General features: G+C 51.0%; 2 protein-coding genes across 3 annotated transcripts in view; one reads left to right on the top strand and one right to left on the bottom strand.

Annotated features, from left to right (window-relative positions):
• Positions 1-25159, top strand: part of LOC146176135 (uncharacterized) — a 350013-nt gene that overhangs the window by 101080 nt on the left and 223774 nt on the right. The gene's annotated exons all lie outside the window — the stretch shown is intronic.
• On the bottom strand, positions 4878-24569 carry LOC146176137 (uncharacterized). Its single transcript, XM_084580726.1, has 9 exons — positions 24559-24569; positions 24269-24455; positions 23440-23736; positions 21830-22068; positions 20616-20965; positions 19728-20109; positions 18722-19165; positions 11277-11397; positions 4878-5335 (listed from the first exon to the last, which is right to left on the bottom strand). Exons 1-9 carry the CDS (start codon positions 24567-24569, stop codon positions 4922-4924), a joined length of 2445 nt encoding a protein of 814 aa, XP_084436852.1. The 3' UTR covers positions 4878-4921.

Here is a 25159-nt window from a genome sequence, read left to right as displayed (position 1 = left end):
ACGCATTCGTTGCTCTTCACGGACTTCTTTATAAGATGCCATGTATAAGCCCTTGAGAAACTGCTCTCACCTTCTATAGGCTCAGTTTTACCTGGCGAGAGTGGACTCCTACGGTACTGCGGAATAATTTAGGAAAACATACGATGAAGTTCAATGAAAATGTGTGTGACACTTTGGACCACAAAAGTGCGATAAGGCAAAAGCCTTTGTTCGAAACTTCGCTGATTACTGGTTTTACTGCATCTGCTTCTATAGGCTGTGTGGTGCGGCTTTCGAGGAAGCACCTAATGAAAGGTGCCACACGGTCGCCTGAATCGGTATGACGCGATAGCGTAAGCTACCAACCAACATATAAAGCCCCGCTTTAACCAAGCCGTATGAGCGTGTCTGCGTCGCTTAGGGATAACGTGAACGCAAGGGTCTTGGCAGGCCGATTCTGATATCATCCTCCCATGTGAAAGGAGAGGCCCGAGTTGGCAGCGCCTGTCAAACGATCCTGTGATTGGTCGAGACCTCTATGACGTCATCCTCACCTCAGCCAATCAGAGTGCCGCAAAAGCGTCACGCTTTTGCTGACAACGATGAGCCATTAAAGGCTTTTGCCTTAAATGTTCGGAGCAGAATGCTTGCGTAGCGTTTTGATTCGATTCGCCGAGACTCGTTGTTTTTGTCCCAGCCGTTGCGGCGGCGGTAGCCGATGCATCTGCGATCTATTTCGGGTGTCGCGTGGCCTCCGGAGGAGACTGTGCGATCGAAGCCAGTCGATGGAGCATATGCGGACGAACGATGCGCACGCACGCACGCACACACACACGTGCACACACAGACACACACGTGCACACACACGCACACACGTGCACACACACAGAGGTATAGACGAGAAGAGGGGGCTCGGATTTCGTTTTATTTTTGATAGGTTCGTTTGGGAGGCACACAACTCTTATACCTCGGGCTTTTTTTTTTTTTTTATCCTTCGCTTCCAGACATCAATTGTCTAATGGTGTGTGTGTACTACGTCGGTCCGAGTAAACGAGCTCGCCTCGCTGCTCCAGAGCTGGGGACCGCTGCGTTTGACGCTGTTATCAGCTGCCGTCGACTCGTTTTCGCCCGTTTCGTTTCCGACTCGTGGGAAGCTCATTAAGGCGAACGATATCGAATGCGAAGCGCGCGGCTGACCTTTTTCAGTTTTTTCGTTCTGAAGCTGTGACGGGAACCGGTTTGATTTCGACCGTCCTGGACTCTTTTAACCTTCGCTGACATCGCGCATTACTAGGAGGCGCATTTTTAGTTTTTCCTCTAGAATGCCCCGATGCGCGCCCCTACGGCTGAGGGGAGAGCGCGCACCGAGGCACCCTGTTTTACCCCGTCGGACCACGGTTGCAGCGTTTCGGGATTGAAGTGCGCGGGGTGGAATCGCGCGTCCTTTGATTCGGCGGGTGAACGCCAAAGCCACTTAGCTGTCGCGGCTGGTGCTTGGCCTTTTTCCACGCCCGTTGTGTACGCCTTTGAGCGCAGTTCTTAACATTATTACTGTTATTATTATTATTATTATTATTATTATTATTATTATTATTATTATTATTATTATTATTATTATTATTATTATTATTATTATTATTATTATTGCTGTGCGCAGCTGCTTCAAAGGGAGTCCTCCACACACGCACAAAAGCCCATTTTGTCGAAAGGTGTACAGTGTAGGCGTGAAATGCATTGCAGGAAAGCCACATTTGGAAGCACAGAGTGACAGGATGGAAGATGATGAATATAATGGCTTTGAAGACCTATAGTCGACCAATTCGGACACGTAAACGCGAGAGCGGTCTGAGGCATCTAAAAAAGGAGACGTTCCGCCAGCACCGGCGCGGGCACTAATCGTTTGAGGCTCCTGTGTGGAAAGGCTTTTTTTTTTTTTCGAACTCTTTTTCATACTTTATACCACAAAGGTAAAACTTTTAGAAACGATTTGGATAGAGCTCTTTGTTCGGTACGGTGTTTGTCTTAGTTCGCGAAGAATGGGCGCTAAAACCATTTCATGCTTGGAAAAAGTAAAGATGCTGGTGTAAACCGAGCGAGCACCGGGCTTTAGAAAAATAAACCGAATGCACGTTTCGAGGGTATTTTCCCACCATGTTCAAACGATGTCAACATAAGGGCAAAAAGACATATGCCATTCGCTGTAATTCCTTCAAGCTAGCTGCCGCCAGTAGAGGACTATAACTGCACCGACCTCGAAGTTCCTGCAAATTTTTCTTTAATCTTTACACAAGCTCTCTCTTCTCTTCCCCCTTCATCCCCCCCTCCTTCGTTTCTTCTTTCCTCTCCTCCCTTTCTTACTTTCCCTTCCTTCCTTTCTTCTTTTAGAATAGTTTTATTTCTGTCGCGGATCTTTTTCACGAGCCGCGCCGTACAACTCCCCTGTATTCTCGTTTGCGAGCTCAAGCTACCGCATCAAAAAATATCCTCGGACTGTTTACGTTCGCTCATTCCCATGGCCGTGTATGCCACTTGTTCGCCATGACGTGGGAAAATGCCGGCTGTCAGATGGCCGTGTACAGCATGCTGCTAAATTCTACCATCCATCGCGCCGTGTATCCGAACGGCGCGTGCCGTTGGGTGTAAACTGTTGTAAGCCTTATACAGTGGGTCGCAGTTCACCTTTATGCGTAGCGTGCTTTGCGTTCATATTATCCGCTTTGCGAACGCGCAACTCTCATCGCACCTTGTTTTCACAGTCACCTGTGCTCCGATGTGTCGGCGGCTTTCCGCGTTTGCCGAACGAACTAAGGAAAGGAGAACACAGCGCGAACGAAATACCCAGTTCGTTTATAGAGACGTCACTGAATGCGTGCCAAATAGACTTTTTTTTTTTTTTTTCGTTTTAATTTTTTTCAGCAGCAGGTGTAAAGAAAAGAAAAAAAAAATTCATTTCTTATTTAAGGCTTCGACGACAAGTTTTCGATCGTATGTACCTCGCTTTGTGCATCATTGACATAAAAGAAAAAAGAAGCACGGGAGCCAGTGTACTTTAGTTTCATGGTTGTGCTTGCGAGCGTGGGGGTGCGCATGCGTGCGTAGCGGTTGTTGGGCACGTTTCTAAATTGGACCAATTTTGATGTTTGCTTACAATTTGTTTTCAGCGGCGTCTCCACTCACAAAAAAAAAAAATATCTGCAAAACAAAGGGATGGAGCCAAAGGCGCTAACGCCTCCCCCTTGATCGAAAAAGTGCGAGAGGATGTGACGTTTCTTTTTTCTTTTTTTTTTTTTTTTTTTTTTTCACCCATCGTCGTCTGACTGCTCAACGTCTGTAGCGATGGCCTTGGTCTCGGCGAATGAGACTCCGTCGCTTGTTCGGGCTCGTCATCGGGCAAGCGAAAGCGAAGCAGCCAGTCCGATCGATATACTGTTTATGCAACAGGGGAAATAGCGATGCGGCTGCTGCCATTGTTCCTATCTGCGCCGAAGGATTGTTATGTGCCGCATATTGGCAAAGTCTGGAAATTCTGTTACAGGGGCCAGGGAGTGAGTGGGAATCCCGTCGAGCAGCAAGAGCAGAGTGAACCTTCGAGGCATCGGTATAGAAAATCATTCTTTATGGAAACAGTGACGTCAGTTTCGGCGGTAACGGTAATTGATGATGACGATACGATTTGGACCACCTTCTTCGCGTTTCAATTTCTATTTCCGACTTCGAATTCGTAAAATATGCAGAAGGAGGAAATACTTTCTACATCTTTCTGCCGAGGTTCCAAGAGGTCAGAAAGTCCGATAGTGGTAGCTTCGGAGCCTGAGGCTCATTTGAACGGAACTGTCCGGCATTTTTTTGGAGCAGTGGTAGACAGTGAGATCTCTCAAACGATGCGTGTCCTTCTGGCCCTACCAAGTCCAGCGGCGCAGCGCTTTCGTATAGAATAACGGCAGGGTAATAGTTGAGGACAACCCAGAGGGCTGTGGAACGAAAAATGGTAGGGGCAACATTAAGAGATAGGAAGCGTGCACAGTGGGTCAGAGAAATAACTCAATTTACCGACATTCTAGTGGAAATTAAGAAGAAGAATTGGACATGGGCAGGACATGTAGTGCGAAGAGAGGATAACCGATGGTCGCTTAGGGTAACAAACTGGATTCCAAGGGAAGGAAAGCGTAGCAGAGGGCGGCAGAAAGTTAGGTGGGCGAATGAGATTAAGAAGTTCGTAGGGGTCAAGTAGATGCAGCTAGCACAGAACCGGGTTAAGTTATGGGAGAGGCCTTCGCCCTGCAGTGGGTATAGTCAGGCTGATGATGATGATGATGAATAGTGTCGAGCCGTCATTTTAGGAGATCTCATTGCGTGGCATCTAAAATACGCTGGGCTATTCCGTTCAAATGACCCCCTATAGTCGCCGAAGCTGCCACTCTCTAGAGTTTCGGACCTCTCGGAAGCAGTCGAAAGGTGAGGCTTGAAAGTTGTGGAACGGTAGCGACTCTACTCGGAACACATCTGGAACTCGGCGCTGCTTCAAGGGCTGTCTTCCCTGCGTGTGCTGCTATTTGCATGAGGTTGGTTGGAGATGGGATCTTTGAACCAGCGGCGGCTGTGGCGCTCAGGGTGCGACCCACAATAGCGACCCACCGACGGGGACGGGAGCAGGCCGGCCAGGGGAGAGGCTCCTAATCTCCCTTGGGAAGTTGTGGAAGGGTTTGGAATAAGGGAAAGGGTTGCTGGAAAGGTGTTATCGGAATTAAGGAATGGGGACAGCGTGGGATTTGTTGAAGTGATTCAATTGAGTGCTCGCCTCAGTAGAGAGCGAACCCTCGCCTTAATATCCAGTGACAGTGCAACAACTACATAATAGCAGCCGAACAGGTGTTCTTCATCAGTGCAATTATATTCGTTTTAATAATTCGGCGCAACGATGAGACCCACGCTCGTCTAATTTTCAGCGCCGCCTTCTGACGCTGTCGTCGTCGGTGCCTTCGCCGGGCATCGTGGGCCTGCGCTGTTCGTTGAGCCAGAGCATCCTGCGCAGTCTCCGCACGAGCGGGTGCTTGACGCCGCCGCAGGCGCCCGCGAAGTCGTCCGCCTCCAGGTCGAACGCCACGACGCCCAGGAAGCCCGAGCCCGGCCCTTCGAGCAGCAGGGGACGCGCCGACTCCGGCCCGAACCCGGAGTACCAGTCGAGCTGCGACTGCACCACGAGACACGCGCTGCGCGGCCCGTAGAAGGAGCGCGTCGCTTCGCCTCGCCGCGGTGGCGACGAGGGGTCCGCCGACCGCGGGCGCGCAGCACCGGTCTTCTGGAACCACGTACCGTTTGCGAGGCGGCACATTTCGCGGTACGAGGTCTGGCCCACCTGCGGACGAGGGCGAATCGATTGGGAGGATGATCGTATAGTTTAATTGCAGTGCCGTGAGGGCTCCCTCTGACAGTGGTTGCTTGCTTTTGTGCTATAGTGCATATACTGTGGTGCATACTGTGCGCATACCGTGGTGGTGCTCTGTGATTGGTCGAGACCTTTATGACGTCATACCGCGAAGGCCAATCAGAGCCGCCGCAAAAGCGGGATACATTTTGTCCACGACAGCATGAGCCCGGCGTTCGCCTTAAAAATAACAGCAGTTGCCAGCTGCGGACCATGCACGCGCGGCGTGCGTATTAATTACTATATTGAACAGTAAACAGAACCAGTTTTTGATATTTGACTATACCGATCAAACCAGAGGCATCGAAATAGGTATCTTATAATTAGTGTGCTTGATCTTTAGGTAGACAGAAAAGCCTTAACAGCGAACTACTTTCTTTCGCGGAGAAATTGTGGCGCGGTTACTTCAGACTTCAGTTGTATGCAACTGTATAAGAAATTTATACTGCGGCTATGCGCCCTGGACAATCCCAGGTTGACATAACGGGTTGCATACGTCAACTGTGTACGAGAATCTCACGGCAATGAATAAATGCTTTGACACAACCTTGCACTAGACTTCTTTTCGTTTACTCTATTACCGCACCCAAAAAAACGACAATGACGTTAATTGTATTCTATTGTTGTCTCGGTAATGTTGAAATGTATATTTTGTTTCTCTCTCTCAAAGAAGAAAAAAAAAAACAGTGTGTATTCTACACGTCAAAGCTTTCGTACCCTTTTATCTTTCCCCAAGGTGTTGCCTACTTCCAGCACGGGTGGCGGTGCGACTTCGCTCCTCGCGCCAACGCCACGCACGGGTTGGGCATGAAAGGAAGCCGCACGAACTCACGAAGCCTAATGCCCTACTCCAGCCCGTCCATTTCCTTTGACTGCGCTCATCGGGGCTCAAGAAATGCATTGGGTGCCGTCAGTGTATACCCCCATTTGGAATCAAGGAAGAAAAAAAAAAAAAACGTGCCCGCGAACAAGAGTGGTCCAGTACTTTTCGCTCCGGGTTTATGCGCGTCCATTTTAACGCCCCGATAAGTGGGGAGGAGGAGAGAAACTTTCCCAGCTCAATTCCAGAAATCTCAAAGTGCTCGTGTCTGAGCGAGCAGTAGGGAAAACGCTTAGGGAAAACGACGCACCACGATGCAAATGGAGGTCATCGATTCGCGCCCAATGTAGGAATGAGCCTCGCTTTCGTGTTCGTTTGAGGGACCGGCTTTCATACTAGCTGTACAGCTATACGAACGAACGCAAGAGCTAAAGACGAAGAGTAAGAGCGGAAGCGTCGGCACTCTATTTGCATACAGAGGCTCCTCCGCTGTGCGCTCAGCGCCACGATGGCGGAAATGCGCGCAGCCGACAAAATGTTCGTTCAGGCGCTGATGTACGGGGTGTCCGGGTTGGCGCTTCTCTTAACCAGAGCTTTCAGAAATATGGGGCCTAACTCGACGCGAGAGTTGCAGCCAGTTTATTTTTTCGCGCGTTCTTCGCGCGGCAGGACGAGCGACTGAAAGGGCAAATGAAGCTGCTTGGCGGTGCAATTCATGTTTCTTAACTAGCGCCCCCGCGACAGTCCTCGTTTCGGTTGTTTTGCTTGCCGGTTCTTCCAAGTTGAATAATTAACGCGAAGCTCATGGCTGACGCACTTGTATGTTTACGCGTCAAGACGCTTCATCATTGCATGCGAGGCGGGGTAATTAAGGACTTTCGTTCCCATCCTTCCTTAACTTCCTTGTAATATTTAACCAGTGTGTACACTGTAATAGGAACGAAGTTTAGCATCATAGAACCTTTTAACACAGAATCCTGTGTAAGGCATGCAAGCTAGGCTGGCTTTCAAGAGATCGATCACAATAGTCACGTTACTTGTTTGGCGAAGTGCAGGAGCTTCATGCGTGGTGACTTTTACTTTCTTTCGTGGTGCCTCAAAGAAATGACGACTTACTGGAATTCTAACCGATTCGAATGAAGGTGTGGAGTTTGAAATGCAATATATAATCGTTTAGAATGGAGATTTTACTAGAGACGAAGAGAAAAAGAATTAGTTAGAAGCACCAGATGAGTGACCTTGTTCACACTTTATTGACGGGCACCGCTTTTGTTAGCGGGTGTTAGCGGGTTCATTTCGAAACTATCATCGCAGCCGTGGCATTCGTAGAGAATGGCTTGTCTACTGTGCATTTTCGCTCGATTTAGCCGAACAAATTGCGTTATGCACCTCACTGGCTTGAGCAAAAAGCATTGGCGCTCATTCACTGAGGGCATACGTTTCGACACGTGGCGTATGAGCATCCGTCACCTGTTCGTGACGTGATACGTGGCGAAGAGCTATATAGCAAGCAGGCTTGCGAGCGTAAAGCAACACCGGAAGCGGAAGTACTGATGACGTCATTACCCGGCAGCGAGCGCTCGCAGAAGCCGCGTAGCACAAGTATGTCGAGGACGTATAGACTGCACGCGTCGAGTTAAATAGTGAGCTGGAGGCACACGTTGCCAAAGAAGAAACGACTCGTGGGGGTAGGCTTGGTTTTTGTTGCCTTCGTGCGCTGTGAAACCTTCCTGGCACCCAAACAATGGCCGGGCGCGATGCGAAGCGGCCTCGTGACGTCACATTCCTGCGCGCTGACGTCGTGCGTGTTTCTGGGATGCGCAGGGGGCATATGGGGAGAAAATGAGTTGGTTAACTCGCTTTCATATCGTTATATTACTACGTAGCTGGCATCGCGCCAAACGCTTATGCAACTGTTAGTATTTAATTATTCGGTTGCCATGCACCGTACTTGGCTAAAGCCACGGTTGGGCAGCACGCTTTTGCTTATTGGCCGGATAAAGAGCACCAAATTTAAAAAAAAAAGGAAGAAAAAAGAGCGAACATGGGGTGGAGGTTTTGAGTCGAGCTCTTTCTCACGCGGGTGTTATGGTGCCCGGTTACGTCAAACCAGGTCACGTGACATATGTAACTTGTCTTCGGTTGTGGCATTAGCATCAAAATTGTGCAATCGTGGCGGCCCTACAGCTCCTTCGATCGCGAGAAAACGAAAACAAGAGGAGAAGGGCAAACCGCCGTAAGCAGGTTTTTGCGTGAAACGGGCGCGCCGAGACGAGGGACTTTCAGCGTTCTCCGTCACTGCGGCCTGCCGTCCAGCTTCACTCTCGCAGGGTTCCTGTGCGCGTGTTGCTGCAGTGAGCATCGTTGTCGGGCCCTAACGAGCGGCTGCTTAGTTGCCTGGCCTCCGTCGCGGGCTCGTCTCTTCCGAGCCCAGCCGTCGTCGACTTGCGTAGACCCAAGAAAGACACATGACGCCGCTGCCGACGAGGTGCGACCTTGGAGAGACGCCAGAGCGTCTCGCGCTTCTGCAGCCGCCGCCGCGTCGCAGCCGCCGAGTGGGGCAAGCGCTGGCCGAAATATACATAGGCCATCCCACACCTCAGCGTATAGTTAGGTGCAAACACGCCTGATAAGGGCAGCCGCATTCTGCCTGTAAGCTGAGAAACCCTCGAGGCTTTATTAATGAGCCGATAAATTCAAGAACGAACTCGTCTGGCGTTGCCAAATGGAAATTCCTTTGTTGTCGCTCGTATAAGCCAGTCTTGCGGACCCAATAGATGTGATCCGGGAGTTGAGACCTGCGGCAGAGTTCTGTCGCTACATTCACGTGCTATCAGATGCGTCGTGCTCCATCATGTAAGGGAAGAGGTAGCTCACTACCAGCCCTTACCCTACACGGTGCCGCACCCACCCGGAATCGGTGATTTTACTTAGCTATTTGGAGTTCTGGCTGCGCATGATTCGTGTTTCCATTTGGTCGTAATACTTGGGACGGCCGAATATGAGGCGGGGATTTGGAGAAGGGGAGGTCAATGGCTGCCCAGGATAGACTTCGTTACAAAAAGCAACCACAAGTGCGCGGTGTAAATATAAGAAGAGAAATAATGTTATGGACGGAATAAGACTAGTTGAACCATTTCGTAGTGACTTAAGGGCGTCTGGACTGCCAACCAGGTGTTCTATTTCATAGTGGACACGACTGTATTGGATATAGTGTCGGATGTGCGTATGGAGAATGGAATTCCATTGAATGTTGGCACTATTGCGAAACGCTGAAATGCTTATTTTCGCGGACAGCCGTTCCAGATCTCTATGAGCCGTCTCCAAAAGCATATCGAAGGAGGCAGGTTTGTGTTAGATTTTTTTTTTTTTTTTTTTTTCGTTGAGTGCAGGAAGCGGAGCAACCGCTCAGTTTTGTTTACGTTTCATCTCGCGCTCAGCCTTGCCCAACGCTGCACTGAACTTTGTGAGACGGAGACAGGCAGCGGGCGCGCGCGCGCCGCCCGGCAGCCTGTACCGCGTTTCTTTTTTGGTACAGCGGCGGAATACCTGCGGCGGAGGCGGCAACGCGGTCTCGCTGTTCAAGGGCACGCCGCCTGCCAATCAAGGACGCCACGAATCAAGTTTGGAAAGCAGGCGCAAAGCGAGGCGTTCTCTCGCAACCTCGCGGGCACAGGGAACGCACACTGACACAAGAGCACGGAGGAAAGCACGGAGGAACGTAGCGGAGGCAGCGTCCAGCTAATTGCGAGCGGAGGAGGAGGGGTTGCACTGTTGTAGTTGTGTGCGTGTTTCCGCCGGTTATCTCGCCGTCCTCGTCGGCTTGTAAGAGGCCGCCTAATGAGCGACTTGGCTTCGCGCCGCGCTGGCTGGGCTTTCCAGACGGGCTAGAGGGAGCAGTGAGGCAAGTCACGCGTCAAGGAAGCGTGCATTCAGTTTTTCGCTACGGTGTCGGCCCGAGCTCCTTCGCGAGTGCACAGGCGTGTTGACCTTTCGGTTTTGGCGCGCAAAGAACGGGTTAACCTCGCGGGGTCAGTGAAAAGAAGTAGGAACAGGGGTTCGATCGAAGCGGGAATATGCTGAAAAACGGAGGCCGTTTACGAACGCCGCCATTCCGTTGTCACAGCGCACTACGGCACGCGGCGAGCGATTTAACGCTGCGTCATGCGTTAGAATAGCGGGTCGGGATGGATCCCTGTAATTTGTGGTCGCCTTCTGAGAATCACGTTTGTATCGTTGCCCTGTCACAGGCTTCAGGGCAGCGATACAAATGTGCCCACCTGGGAGGCAGCCCAATCCATTGGAATCCTGAAGAAGGATTCCTCCCTCACAATTCCGTCAGCGAATTCAAGTTTATTCGCTCTCTTTCTCTCTATCGTTACACTTCTTAAATGAGTGCGCGAATGAGTTGGTGTGCCAAGCAAATTGCGCCCAATCATATTATATCCAAGCTTCTCTTGCGCCGTTCATATCAAATCGTCGCCGTCATCACTTTTACAACTGTCAGTGACGAAGAAAATTGCCTTCTAAAGTGCAGTGGAATCTGCATAATATTTGCATTCTGGGATGTGAAGAATATGTGTTTGAAACACTGTGGCCGTGTCGCTCGTGTCGGTGTTTCTTTTGCTATCGAATGTTACAATTTGAGCGTGATTGCGCTGAAGCGATCGATCGAAAGTGATCAGAACAGGAGGGAAGACTGGGCTAAAAAAAAAAAAAAAAAGAAAAAAGCCAAGACAGCTATAAAACATCTTATTATATATGCTCGGAGAAACGTTCCTCTTATCGTGTAACGACTTAACAAGGCGCGCACCCGTCTCATGCAGTGTAAACTTTGCGTGAGGGAACGCGTGTTGCCGCGGCCGGGAAAACATGTCCGTCGATGCCATCGCAACCAGAACCGGGGAGCACGGTTTGGAGGTAGGGTAATTGGGCGACCATGATAAGAAGGCTGTCGTAATTGCGGCACATTGCGTGTCGCTCCCCCTAATTGGCGCGAGCAAGAGAAGTTGCAGCAATAGCAGCAGCAATGCCACGTGGCAGTCATCTCACCTTGTAGGCCGGAGTGAGCTCCTTGAAGAGCTTCGGGTTCCGCAGCCTGTAGTGGTCCGCCTTGAAGGACACTGTCACCAGCGTGTTGAGCTTCATGGTCACGGTCAGCTTGCCGTAGCGCCTGCATCGCATGCCACGGAGTGGTGTGACTGTACAGACTCCTCTACACCTAGAGCCACAGATGCTACTGACGCTATACTGCGGAGGTTCGGTTTTAAACGTGTCGTGCTCGAGGTGCAGGTACTACCTGAGCCTGCGGTAGCGCCTAGCGCTTGTGGGCGTGGCACCTTTCTCGGCGCAGTTCGACGCCACATGATCTAAGTGTGGTGCCTTATTCGTAAACGTTACAGCTTATCTGAAAGGCTTTCAGATACGCCGCTTTGTGTGAACTAGAGTCGGTGAGCGTGCAGCTGATCGGAGCGACGTACGTTTCAAGAGCAAGCCGTAGAGTACGAAACAGCTAAAGAGTAACGTGTTCTTATGATAGTGTGTCATTAATTTGATTTGACCATTTGATGATGTGGTAAACGGTCAAAGTCTTAAATCTCTAAGCGTCGACCTTTTTATTAAGCGGCAGAAATGTCGACAATTTGAGTCGGCTGCAACCTCTCGATCTGTCCGATCAGCCGCGGCTATTAATTGGTCGGCCGCTTACCGCTTTGTCGAAGTAGGATTTCAAAGAGCGTAGTTGCGCGTTCAGCGATCCGGCGAAAGCGCACGAACAAATACACTTGTCTCGCCCGCTTCGAATCGGCGGGATTTTTTTCCTGAATGCACTGCCACGGAACTCGGGACAGATTACGCGTAGCGAACGTGCGCGCAGTTCCAAAGTCGATGTATACAACCCTCTCTTGTCTAAATGCATTGTTCATTCTTCTTTTTTAATTTTCCCTGTGCACGCAACCGTAACGGCGTGCATGAGCGCGTCGCGGTGTTGCGTGCCCGCGCTTCGGAAAGCAAACCGTGTACACTCTCGTCTTCAGTCGGGTTCGCCAGTTCGGTGCAGCGCTGCCACAGTTATGTAGCGAGAAAAGGGTGTCGAAAGGATGGCTTAGTTCTAGCCCAAGAGGAAGTAGTACCCTAGCGTGTACGTGGACTCTTTTAACGTGCTTACAGCAAACGGAACTCTCTCCGTGTTGCTATAATGCTGTCATGTTTATTGAATGGACAGAGTGCAAAAAAAAAAAACACAAAAAGAAAAGCGAAAAAATTACGGGGCTGGACGAGAGCACAGACACGCGCGCTGACTATATATCAGCTTTATACTTTCAATACGTTCGCTCTCCAATTCGCCCTGCAACGCGCTTTAACGCCGTCGTATTAGTCGTTTCGTTTGTTAACGCGTTTTCAATCTCTGGGTGTACAGCCACCGCATCACGCGCTTCGCTTTCGCATCTTGCGAGGCGCGGTGAGAGAGAGAAAGAGAGAGCGCTCGTCGGAATCGTGCGTCTTTCTAGATGGATTGCACGCGACTCCCGATGCCGAGTACGGCCAACGGCTAGCTATGGCGGCACGCGTGTAGTCGAGCTCGCACGGAAGATGTCGCTATCGTCGCGAGCGCCATTGATGCGCGTCCGACCATGTACGACGTGTGATGAGACTGAGCCATGGCGGTATAGGAATGCGCTCGTGCCATTCGCTACGATACTCTTCTATAATGCACACTCCCAGCGCCCTTTCGTGTGCATTTAAGCGGCGGCCGTGCGCGCGGGCGGTGAATGTATCGGCGGCATTCAGCATCGCCTTTCAAGGAGCTTCGGCGACGTGTTTTGTACATTCACATATTTAGATACCGGAACGCTTTCGAATACGTCTCGCCTATTTCTGTCCGTGGAGGCGGGATCGACAGGTGCGTGTGTGTGCGGATATACGGTCCAGTGTAGTGCCATAGGCTATGGTAGTGCACACAGGACGCATTTCATTCCGAAGTATGAGCCTCTAATAAGTTCTTGCAAGCTTTTTTGGCTGGCCTGTATATTTCTTCTGATCTATTGGTAATCAGTCCATGGTATGAGCCTCTAATAAGTTCTTGCAAGCTTTTTTGGCTGGCCTGTATATTTCTTCTGATCTATTGGTAATCAGTCCATGGACTGTGCTCGAGCCCGAGAGACGATATATAAAAAAAAATGTGAGGGAGCTGTTTATATCTATCCAGGTTTCAAAATAAACTTCTATATCTGCTACTTTAAGTTGTGCGTTAGAGCCGAAAAGCGCTGGCGAGGGCAAATCCCCCCCCCCCCCCCCCTCTCTCTCTCTCTCTGTGGCATCGTTTCGGTGGAGTCAAAACGCAAAATGCATATGTGTGTTCGACGTCAGTGCACTGTAAAGGTCCCCAGGTGATCGAAGTTATTCCGCAGGTCCCATTAGGCTCCCCCCCCCCCCCCCCTCTCCTCTCTCTGTCTTTAGAGTCCCACCATCCATCGTGACATACTGCATCATTTTCTTTCCTGTGGACCTGTTTACATTTAATGCATCGTTAGTCTTTGGGTGTATGCTTGGTTTGACTTTGATCTGTTTTCAAGGTCATTGGGTCGGAGCCAGAGGAAACTGGGTTCTGCGTGGGATAGTAGAGCTTTCGCTCTGAAGCGCAGTTAAAGGTCAGGCACACCAGCGCGTGTAGTGTTCAATAACAGCGGAGACAGATCTGGTGACTGCGTTTTACAACCCCGTAAAAAGCATATATTTCCCAAGTGGTTTGCTTCTGAACATTGCAGAGTGCCTCATTTTGGACTCTCAGATACCATTACCTTTCTAAAGCTCAATGACCCTGTGTCCTCAATACTGTCAACTTTGAACTGCCAGATATGGTAGGCAGCCTCGCTAGCAGCTTAGAAGTAAGCCCCTTGAGCCCTATACTTTTGATGGGGGCTTTACGAGGACAGTCTACCGGAACCCAACAGTGTGAACATGTCGAGGTGGCGAAGGCGTACTTAAGTATCGATAGCAGCATCATCAATGATTACCTTAATCACGTCTCTTTATTACTTTACCGAGATGAAAATGGCAAAAGTAACGTATAGTTCTCGCCCAAGCAGAACTTCGGCAGGTGTCTCTACTGACTACTCCGGAACCGGCTGTATAGACGGTCTTGCGGCTTAACGTGTCCTGTGTACGCTTCGTTAGCGGCACACCTTCTGTTAACGGAAGAGCGCACGTTGGTCTTGCGGTGCCAGCTAATGCCGGCTTCGCGTGCATCGCGAACGTATGTCTACACGTGTCTGGACCGCCTCGAATTCGGCCCAGCTCGCAGAGCGGCCAATGTGGACGCAAACAGCGATTTTGAGTCCAAGTGCGTTTCCACATTCACCTGTTTCTTAGGGGCTACGCATACGCATGGTGCGCGCATGTGTGCTTGCTGTTTGTCCCCAAGGAAGAATGGTCTCTCTTTGTGGAGCAGCCGTCATGCGACTCCAACCGCGACTCTTCCAACCGCGACTCTTCCTGCTTATCTCTCCCCGCTTAGCCGTGCGTGCAGATTAATGGCCCGTTACCCCGTTACATAAGAGATGGCAATCGCCTTAATGGCCGCAGCGTCTTGCGAAAGAAGAGCCGCGCGCTTTTGCGGGCGGCAGCAACTCTTCGCCGCTACACGGTCGTGCGACCGCGTGTGTATATACTAATCTTTCGCGGAAAGTGCCGCGCGTTGTTGGAGCACGGAGTTTAGCCGGGGAGGGCGTGCGCGGCTGTACGTGGCATTTCACCGCGATATGGTTGCATAAAAAAAATGCGTCTCGTCGCTATTCTATAGCTATATAGGTATAACGAGAGGGCGGCTCGTTGCCACGTCCGGAAGGAGGCGTTTCAGTTCAGGAAAGCGCCGTGTCAATCATTTCGAGAGAAAAAACAGTATGAAAAAGAAATTGACTGATTGGTTGGCCGCTGCGAGAGGTAAATACAGCGGACTGCGAAACAAGAGACGATGCCGCAGTGCTCAGGCAAACAACAACAAAAAAAGATTAGACGTCGACTGTAGAAACTGTATTGGGAGAATGGGAAAGCATTAGCGCTACTACTACGTTTCTGTGATTGTTACTTTTTTACTTTGTAATGTGTTTATTTCTTTATTTTACTTTTTATGTATACATTATTATTTTTGTTTATTTTTATTATTATTTTACTTTTGATTTTATTTTTTTTTATTTACCACTCGTTCTCGCGTTCTTTGTTATTTTATTATTATTTACTGCTGTCATCACTAATTATCATATATTGTTACATAGCTCACTAATGATTTCGCATTAGTGATTGTATTCCTACGTCTCAAGTTTTTCTGTCTGTTTCAGGAAACGAAAGACGCAGTATCGGTCATACTTTCTCTGTGGACGCCTGAACTGTGTTAAGCCTCGTGACCTCACATTTTGCATCCGCTTTTTAAGGCGAACGCCTTTCTAGGCTCATGCATGTGAAAATCTCGCGTGCACGAGATCTGTTCGCGATATCTGTCCGCGAGGTGTTCTCCTTGTCAAGCGTTCCTGCATAAATGACAACTGCCTTCTTTCCAGAATTGTGCACCTGAACACCTCGGCGCTTTACCGGCAAAACCCGAGCCGAAACTGGGATGAGCGATGTCTTCTCAACCGATCGATCGTCATATGGATGATGATAGGGTTATGTATTGTGTGATCCTGGGACGCAGAACTTTCGGGTAGCAAGCTCCCTTCCTATAGACAGCGTTGACGAGCTGTACGCTCTCTCGCGTATAAGCAATTAAGGCGAACGCCTTTCTAGGCTTATTCATGTGAAAATCTCGCGTGCACGAGATCTGTTCGCGATATCTGTCCGCGAGGTGTTCTCCATGTCAAGCGTTCCTGCATAAATGACAACTGCCTTCTTTCCAGAATTGTGCACCTGAACACCTCGGCGCTTTTCCGGCAAAACCCGAGCCGAAACTGGGATGAGCGATGGCTTCTCAACCGATCGATCGTCATATGGATGATGATAGGGTTATGTATTGTGTGATCCTGGGACGCGGAACTTTCGGGTAGCAAGCTCCTGGGTCCTATAGACAGCGTTGACGAGCTGTACGCTCTCTCGCGTATAAGCAAAAAATCGGGGTGAGGTCAGGTAGTTTGAACCATGATTCCCGTTGCAGACATACTGCGTCTAGTAAAAGCGGAACGTTGTCGAGTTACGGTCGGCACTCTTGATAAAAGATGTATGTAAATACCGATAACGACCTCAAGGTTTACTCAAGAACTATACACCGCGCGATCTCCTCCAGCCTGCCTATCTCGTGTATCGTCTCCGGCGCTTTCTGAATGCGCTCCATCCGTATCTGGCGCGCTTCTTGAAAGTACTCCACGGCTGGTTGAGAGATGAGAGCTGTCGACGATATCCGTATCAGTCAACTCTGCATGCCGACAGAGGAGCCGAGCTAAGCTCGACCTCGAGACTCAGCCGCTTCGATCGAAACAGGGATGCGCGCTTTTAAAAAACGGTAGCCGTCTGCACTACATTCCGCTCGTATAAGCACTGAAAGCATTTTCGTGTCTGGTTTAAGGACAGCGTAGGTTTTGTACGAAAAGTCGGTTTCTCCATCATGCCGCGTTTTATTTTCCAGAAGCCGGCTGCCAACGTTGATGTATTTTGGTTGTCGTTGTCCTGTTTCGTTTGTCGAACAAAAGCCAGTGTGACAACGCAGACAAAACGCGCAAATCTGTGCATAATATTGTGGGCGTTTAAGTATGGCTTGTACCTAGTGATGCGAGCGAGAGCTGTGTTAAGCGTGGTTATGTATGGTTTGACGGTTTGATATAGAGTTGACGCTCAAGCTTCGCCTTGAGAGTGTAGCCGCGATAACTCCTGTAACACATAATGAAATAAAACAGCGCAGCGAACGGGACGAAACACGAAGAAAAGGAGACAGACACAAACACAAAGACACAAAAGACACAAAGACAAAGCGTCTGTGTCTTTGTCTCCTTTTCTTCGTGTTTCGTCCCGTTCGTTGCGCTGTTTTATTTCATTATGCAGTACCAACTAACCCGGCATCTTGCACTCCTGTAACACAACCTTCTTTTTTCTAATCGGCGATATTTGTAAAGAAAGCTAAACTAGGTTGGCAGAAGAGAGTTTCACATTGCCTGTTATAGCCCACAACTATGCATGCGCCGTTCCACTGGTGTTCCGCCGCTCCGCCGAGCCAGTCTCCACCACTGCGCCGAATCGTGACGTCACGTGCAGCCTCACTGCGCATGCGCAAACCTTTCACCGGTCCCCTCCACTGCGCCGACTCCGAGTCTCCTTCATCGCGTCCGACTCCGTATGATTACGCGTCTAACTACGCAACTGAACATATAAGCACAGGCGTGTGCGCTTAACTGCTAGTCAGATGCGCCATGGATGAAGCGCGTACAGTGCGCGGCATCTTTGGAGACTGCGAGAAGCTGCGTCGGACGGCTCGGAGATCATGCACTGCTTGGCGTGAAGACGTCCGACAGCGTGCAAATGAAATACCAAAGGCTAAGCGTGGGTTCGAGACGCCGGAAGAGCGGGAAGAACATCTCGCGACAGAGACGCCGAGCTGAGCTTTCGCTACGTATATCCTGGCTGAGTTAATTCACTGCATTTTTTTTTATTTCAAGTTAAGTTTTGGAGAAAAGCAGGTGCGAAGCCGTTATATGCTTTTTTTTTCTAGAGGGGGGGGGGGGGGGGTGCGAGGGTAGCACCGTCACCGTCTTTTTGAAGGTCAAGTGGCCGGACAGGTTGACCTTGGCTGATATATGACGTAGCGGAGCTTTCGCTTCAAAATGCGAGAAAGCAGCTGCCTGAATGTGCAGTGGTGGCCAACGGGATGTGATCTGAGCGCCAATACACATGGCACGAAGGCCTGCCTGTGCGTGCGTACCACATTAAGCCAGAAATTACAAAAATCATTCTGCTAACTACTGACAAGAGCTAGTTACTGAGCACTGAGGAGCACTCCCCTAAAGTCCTAAAAGGTCGTTGGGGAGCAACTAATAGGCCAACTAATATTACCCTAATTGTTATCGAAGGGGAAGGGTTAGTCTATTGAATAACCGACCGTCGCTGCTGTCGACTCAGCAGAAATTCTAGCGTCGTTCTCAACCACCATTTTCGATTGACGATTCGAGCTGTTTAGGATAGGCGAAAGGTTGCTTAGCGAATGCTCTTCTATAGGGGCCTAAAATGCAGCTAAAGGTTATCAGTTCAATGATAAGGACGATTTTTCCAAGCACAGGACTTCGAACAAGCCTTCGACGCACAAGACTTCGAACAGATTGGCTTATGAACACGGTGATAAGCCTTCCCATGTGGCATCTTGTTGTCGCGATGGCTAAACGGTGCACACTGCAAGGACGTTTTCCTTAGTTTTGGCCTAGTGTACGTTATTACCAGTCCGCGCCATGCGAGCAGTGCTGTATGGACGGCATTATAATGCTGGCTTCGTTTGTGAGCGGCTACTGCAACGTGTACGCACGCACCCCGCGAGCATCTTCTCCTGCGTGAGCATCGCCGGGTCATCGCTGGAATACGGCGCGGGACAGGTGGCGGCGGACGTGCCGTTCAGGTCGGACCTCCGGTCCTGTGGCGGCGGTAGAGCGGCGTTGATCTCCTGGTCACCCGCTTTCTCGTCCTCGTGGTGCAGCTTCCGGTCCTGGGGAACCAGGTCGTGCGTGGGCAGCACGAGCGGTGTGTATCCCGTGGCCACCAGGCGGGCCACGGATGTGACACCGCTGCGCCCTCTCTTCCGGTCCATCCCGCCGCTCCCCGTTTGTCCGACTGCGCCGCTTCCTCCGGTCGTTGGCGCTGTCACGGCGTCCGGCAGCACGAGGGCCGCATGGAAGCCGCGCTCGGCCAGCCGCTCGTGGAAGGCGCGGAAGTGAAGCAGGTAGACCGCGTCCGCTCGCGGGTAGTGTGGGTCCGTCCTGCGCGAGGACGAAACATGCGCGGCCTGAAGTTCGTAAAGCGGAATAAACTGCAGTAACTGCATGGTCTTCGCTCCGAGCGATTACAGTCCGCGGTTGCAGCAAACTTTCAACCGAGTTATTATTGCACCATGCAAGGATTGATGGCAGTGTAATGATTTGCCGGACGACTAACTTCTGTATACATAATCCGTTCAGTCCTTTCCGGTTTTGAAGTCCTTAGAACGTTTCGTTGCCCCCCGAAGTAGGAGTTGAGAAGTATACAGTTATTTCGCGAACAAATGAGTTGCACGGCCACGTAAAACACTCTGCGAGTCATAAACAAATAAAAAAAAAAACATATTCTTTAGCCCTTCGAGAAGTAATTCAGTCGCGGGGACCATTTGTCCCAAAGCGCGCAGCCTTCAGTGCTCTTGACTAATTGCAAATGCATCATAAAGCATAGCTGTTTCTTAACAGGCCAGCTTCTTTAGTCGCGAAGACAAAGTGTGAGCTTCATGGATTGCATCGGGTCTGTACGCCGCCGGCCATAGCCAAGCTCTCGTGGGCCGCCCAGGTTCACCTGTAGTTGAAGACGAAGCCGTCCAGGCCAAGGCGCTGTAGCCAGCGTGCGCTCAGGTCCACCACGCTGTCCAGCACCGTGTAGTTGACGGGGCGGCTCGCCGCTGACGAAGACCAGAGGGCGCCACTGCCCGCCTTGTTGCTGCCTTCTCCACGGCGATCCGTGCCGTCTTCTTGGCGCCGTGCCCGCCGCCTGGACCTCTCACCGTCGTCTCCGGAGGCGTGGTCGGCCTGGGCCATCTTGCGGGCGAAATTCCACGTGGTCTGGTCGCGTCCGCCCAACATGGCGTACAGCCGCAGGGTCACCGGCGCCCCGCGACGAGTCCTCAGCCGGTGGAAGTGGTAGATGCCCTGCGGGCCTCCATCTCCCTCGTTGTATTCGCCTGCGAGTGTGTACGATCCGCCCGGGGCGTATATGCATAGCTGGCTTATGAGATGCGCCCGTGGCGTATGCGGTGCGCCCGGAGCGTGTGCGACATGCCCTCGGGGCGTATGCGGTGCGCCCGGACCGTATGCGACATGCCCTCGGGGCGTATGTGATGCGCCCGCGGCTTTTGCGATGTGCCCGGGGCGCGCGAGCAAATGAAGCGATAAGGCGCATCACGGCTCAGAGACGGCATATAGTATAACCATGGTCTGCTGTATAAAACTGGATCCCGAATGTCTATGTTGTCGGGGTGCTTTTTGCAGCAGTAGAGGCGGTTTAACCTATTTCGTCATGCTGCCATTCCGCTCAGGAGAACCCATCTTTCCCAGGGAAAGTCACTAAGGGGTAAATGTGTTGAACATGCGGCCATTACGATGGTCCTGATAGCACACTGGGGTATGGGCCCCCACTGCATAGCTGGCAGGCTATGAAAGGCTTACTATGCACCCTCTCGCTCCTCACTCTGTTCGGCGCCGGGCGCCTCGTCGGTGGTGTGGGGGTACAGGCGCACCCCGTGCCTCCAGAGGTCGAGGCAGCAGTAGACTACGGCGGTGCACAAGGACACCGGTACGTCGTCCAGCTGGTATTCATCGTCATCGGCGGCGGCCAGGTCGTGGATGCTGGGTGGTCGGTAGACGCACCAAAGCTGCGAGCCCTGAAGTGGGGGCACCGGCTGCCCTCCGCCGTTACCGGCCGGTGGAGGAGGAGGAAGCCCGCGGTCTCCTTCTCTTCTTCCTCTGCTTCCTTCCTCGGCTACTCGTCCGTTGTTTTCTTCGTGGCGGTCCTCGGTGTCGTTTATGCGGCGTCCAAATCTTTATGAAACAGAAAGGAAGCGTGTGTTTGAAGGGTGATTCCCGCCCCTTGACACATTGATAATTATGGTTGGTTAGTTTGTGGGGTTTAACGTCCCAAAGCGACCCAGGCTATGAGAGACGCCGTAGTGGAGGGCTCCGGAAATTTCGACCTCCTAAGGTTCTTCAACGTGCACTGACATCGCACAGCACACGGTCGCCTTGCTTTTCGTCTCCATGGAAAAGCGGCCGCCGAGGCCGGGATTCGATCCCGCATCTTTGGAAACAGTAGTCGAGCGCCGTAACCACTGCGCCACCCCGGCGGGGTCATTGATAATTATAGACGGCGTATTAGTGTACGGGACATTTTCGCCGATCGGAGAACAGGTTGAACGAAATTGTTATCGCGTCATGCATATTTTTGGAGTGGTGGTACCACTAATGGTGCAAGTGTTTATGGTAGTGTGTGCTTTGTGAACCGCATTCGGCTACGCTTCGCGGAAGTGGTGCGTTATTTTTATGGTTGAACCAGATGAAGGTTTAGCTGGCGTTTGAGAAGGAGTGGGAGGTAACTGAGGGAGAGGGAACAGTGCACATGTGATGGAGCTTAACGGGCGGTTATGCTCCAATTTGTACAGAGGAAGACAATTAAGGCGGGGGTTGTTTTTAATTGCTGTTGCCGCCATCTCGGTCTCTTTGTCTTGGTGCGAATGTCTCATCTGGCATGAGGTTGGACGGGTGGACGTGGATCATGATCCTACTTCGGCTATAGAAAGCTTCGTCGCATTACTGGCGACCCTTTGAAAATAAGGAGAGTGCTGTTATTTTATTAATGTGGGAAAGCTTCTTATGTACTGTCGGACTCACTCTGTCGGTCGTGCTGACCTGGCCGCGAAAAAGCGCCTCGTCTGGATAATCCGCTCTTTTCGGGTCGGCTTGAACGTCAGATACGGTTGGTCCGGCTCGTACGCTGCGTTGTACACCTCGCGGGAGGCCACCATGGGTGTGCTGATGTTATCGGCTGTCGTGTTGTTTTGGCTTGCAGCACTTCCTGGCAACTCACCACCGACCAACGTGGATCCGTTGGGAGTACTGTGCGACTTGGACTGTGAGGTGTCCTTGCGCTGCCATCGTTCATTGAAATGGGACAGAAATGTTTTAGAAAGAAAATCCCTCACACATTCACCTTGTCGAGGCATACGCTTAACTCTGCGAGCGCTGTGCTGCTTGTGCACGCTCTAACCCTTATCATGTTTTCCCATAAAATTGGCTGTAATAGCACAATGGTCGTAGTAGGCATTTTTACGTTGATGGCACCCACAAAACACTACAACAGGCTACGGTTAGAGATGGCGGACGACATTTAGGTTTTCAAAGTACAGTAATTAAAATATACATATATATGAACAGGATAGCGCAGGTACCGCGCATAGCTTATCTTGATTGCTGGTTTCGTTTTGCGCGGAAATGAGAGATGGGCGTGTAGTGGGCGTGTAGTGGGCGAGCACTCTTTAAGTGCATAGACAATAAAAATTATAGGGTATGTTTAAGCTCCGTCTTTAAGGTATGACACGACCAGTCCACATATAAAGCCCCGCTCTAACCAAGCCGCATGAACGTGCCTGCGTTGGCCTAGGCATAACATGAATTCAGATGTCATAGCAAGCTGATTCTGATATCAGCCTCCCATATATGAAAGGAGAGGCCCGAGTTGGCAGCTGCTGCCAAACGTAACGTCAGACAACCCTACGTCCCGTCAGGGCTCGGCCATGTCAGTTGTCAGCTACCGCCTGCCAGCGCCAAGCTCGCGATTATTCGCTCACAGCGCCAACGCCGGATGTTCGGTGAACGGGGCCTTTAAAGCTATTGTGTTAACCCTCACACGCACCCAAATAAAGGCTACTTCCGTCCGGCATCACTGACACCCACCTTGACTTCGAGAAAGCGTTGCCAGGCGAATAAGGAGCGGTTAGTCGATGAAGAATTTCCGAACTGCCACGCTCTATTCTTCGCCTCTCCTGGGTCTGGATCTGGAGGCAAGCCGGCCGGGAGAAAGTCCAGCTGGACGGAACGGAACGACTGCGCGGTTTCGCTGGACGTCTGCGAGACGGGACGCAAGAGACGACTTATAGCTTTGCTCCTATGTATATATACTAGCTCCCGTCGGACTGCGCGCTGACCGCTGAAAGCTGAATCCTCTTTGCCTTTGCCTGCGGACTCTGCGCCCACGCGCGCAACTAGCAGACTAGCAGGTGAAGACTAGCAGGTGGTATAGGGTAGAGAGGCTGCCCCGCGCAAGCGGTGGTCCCGGGTTCTAACCCCGGCAACGTAGAAAGCTTTCTTTACGAAGTTTCTGAGAAAGCTATGCAGCTTTCCTTCGTAGTCGCATTGCTGCGCTTGGGTTAATGTTGATGAGTAATTGTTAATGGGAATTATCTTGTTAATGGGAACCCCCCATAAATGCATAGGCCTGACGCGGAAGTTCTCCTTCGCACCTTGTTCTGGAGCGTGTAATTCTGCGCGAACCCGTATCTGTGGATGCTGACGGGCAGGAAGATGGTGATGATGGCTAGTCCGGCCAGCGGCAGCCCGAAAGCGCGGTTGAACAGCCAGCAGCGGTCGCCGCACACCGCGTCGGCCAGCGAGTCGCCCTCGTCATCGAGCAAGCGGCGTCTGGCGCGCTCCAGCATGCCCTCCTCGTCCCGCTGGGTGTCGCTTCTTTCCCTCGTGGGACGAGGGCCCAGCTCCTCCTGGTACAGCGTGTCGTCCAGCAAGGCCAGGGCCAGGACATCCTTGTCAAACGAGGTTTCGAATGGGCATAGAGGGAACAAAAAATAAACAGAAGTGTAACGCTGTTAGTGAAATAGTGGGGCTGACGCGAGTAGTACCTGAACCTGATCAGAACCACATCACAAGCGAATTCGGGTTTATCAGATATTCCGCGCTGTGGCAATAACTAAAAAGAAAAGTAGTTCCTTTTTTAGTTACGGACCTTCGAGTTGCACGACACATGCTGACTATCGGATGTGAACGGATATTTTGACTGTAAATGGCTGCAGAGTTGAATATTGTGTATCCTGGAACTGAGCTGGGGATGCCTAGGAATCGCGGTGCTAATTTTCCTATTTTTTTTTTTAAAGGCAAGGCTGATTTACCTTCGAAATAGAGCCTTAGTTCAATTTTTGTCCGCTTGTAATTATTTGACCTTCAATAAGGTCCTTTTGCTTTCTCCTTGTATCCATAGTAGAAGGAGTGGGGCAAGCATTCTTTGTCGTCGGTTTTTCACTGCAAGGTTGAGAAACCAGAACCCCCGTGTACGTATACCTCGATTGCTTGCCGCTGCTGTTGCGGGGTGTCGATAGTCCCTTGCCGCTGTAGGGGCGTTTCCGGCTTGCTTCCGGTTGCCTCACGCGACCCAGAAGTGGCGTCCCCTGGCGCGGCATTTGTTTCGTGGATTTTGGCGACGGCTTCCTGGTTCTGTGCCACCATGGCACCGGCTTCCGGTGTGTGCCTGCGGGAGAGAATGAAAAGGAGGGGGTGCTGAGAAATGTTCGCGCGTGGACGTGATACGGTTCGGTGTTTCGTGTTGTTTCCCAACGCATAAAGCAACGTACCACTGCGTCATACTAGTATTCTAGGTAACATGGAAGCCAGTGTTAGTGAATAAAACGCGGAATGAGATGTGCACGGAGTTGTGGAGAATGATAAGAAGAGAGTGCGAATTGGTACATTCGAAATTTTTTCACTTGGGGATGGAGAAGTGACGACACGTATTGAAACGTGCACCTGTATCGTACATCGGCCAAAGATGAAGATGCATTTCACGGTATACCGTGTGAGAACCTCCAGCCTAACGCTTCTGCATCTAAATGACGCCATACCTTTTCTCATTTCGTCATTTTATGGTCACTGGTAGTGCAACCATTGGAGTTCAAATGCACCGCTCTGTAACGTTCCGATACGAAGCTTAGTAAGGGGCGCAGTTGGAACAAAACGTCCGATCTCTGGTGAGAGCGTAAAGTTTATCATAGCTATGGGGTCAACGACCATCAACAAGCTTCGCTGTCGATATTTGTGGAACGGGCGCATCACATAGGGAACGGCCGAGGAACATGACTGAGAAAGTGGTGGAATTTGTTTTATTGCGAAAGCAATACTGCTCGCAGTTTGAGCCGTCAGCGTGGCCCGGCGGTGACCCCCATTGACCTTTGACCT

This window comes from Amblyomma maculatum, chromosome 10 (assembly GCF_055883805.1).
Source record: "Amblyomma maculatum isolate TAMU_Amacu chromosome 10, ASM5588380v1, whole genome shotgun sequence".
Classification (NCBI taxonomy): domain Eukaryota; kingdom Metazoa; phylum Arthropoda; class Arachnida; order Ixodida; family Ixodidae; genus Amblyomma; species Amblyomma maculatum.
This window is presented reverse-complemented; position numbering and strand designations above follow the sequence as displayed.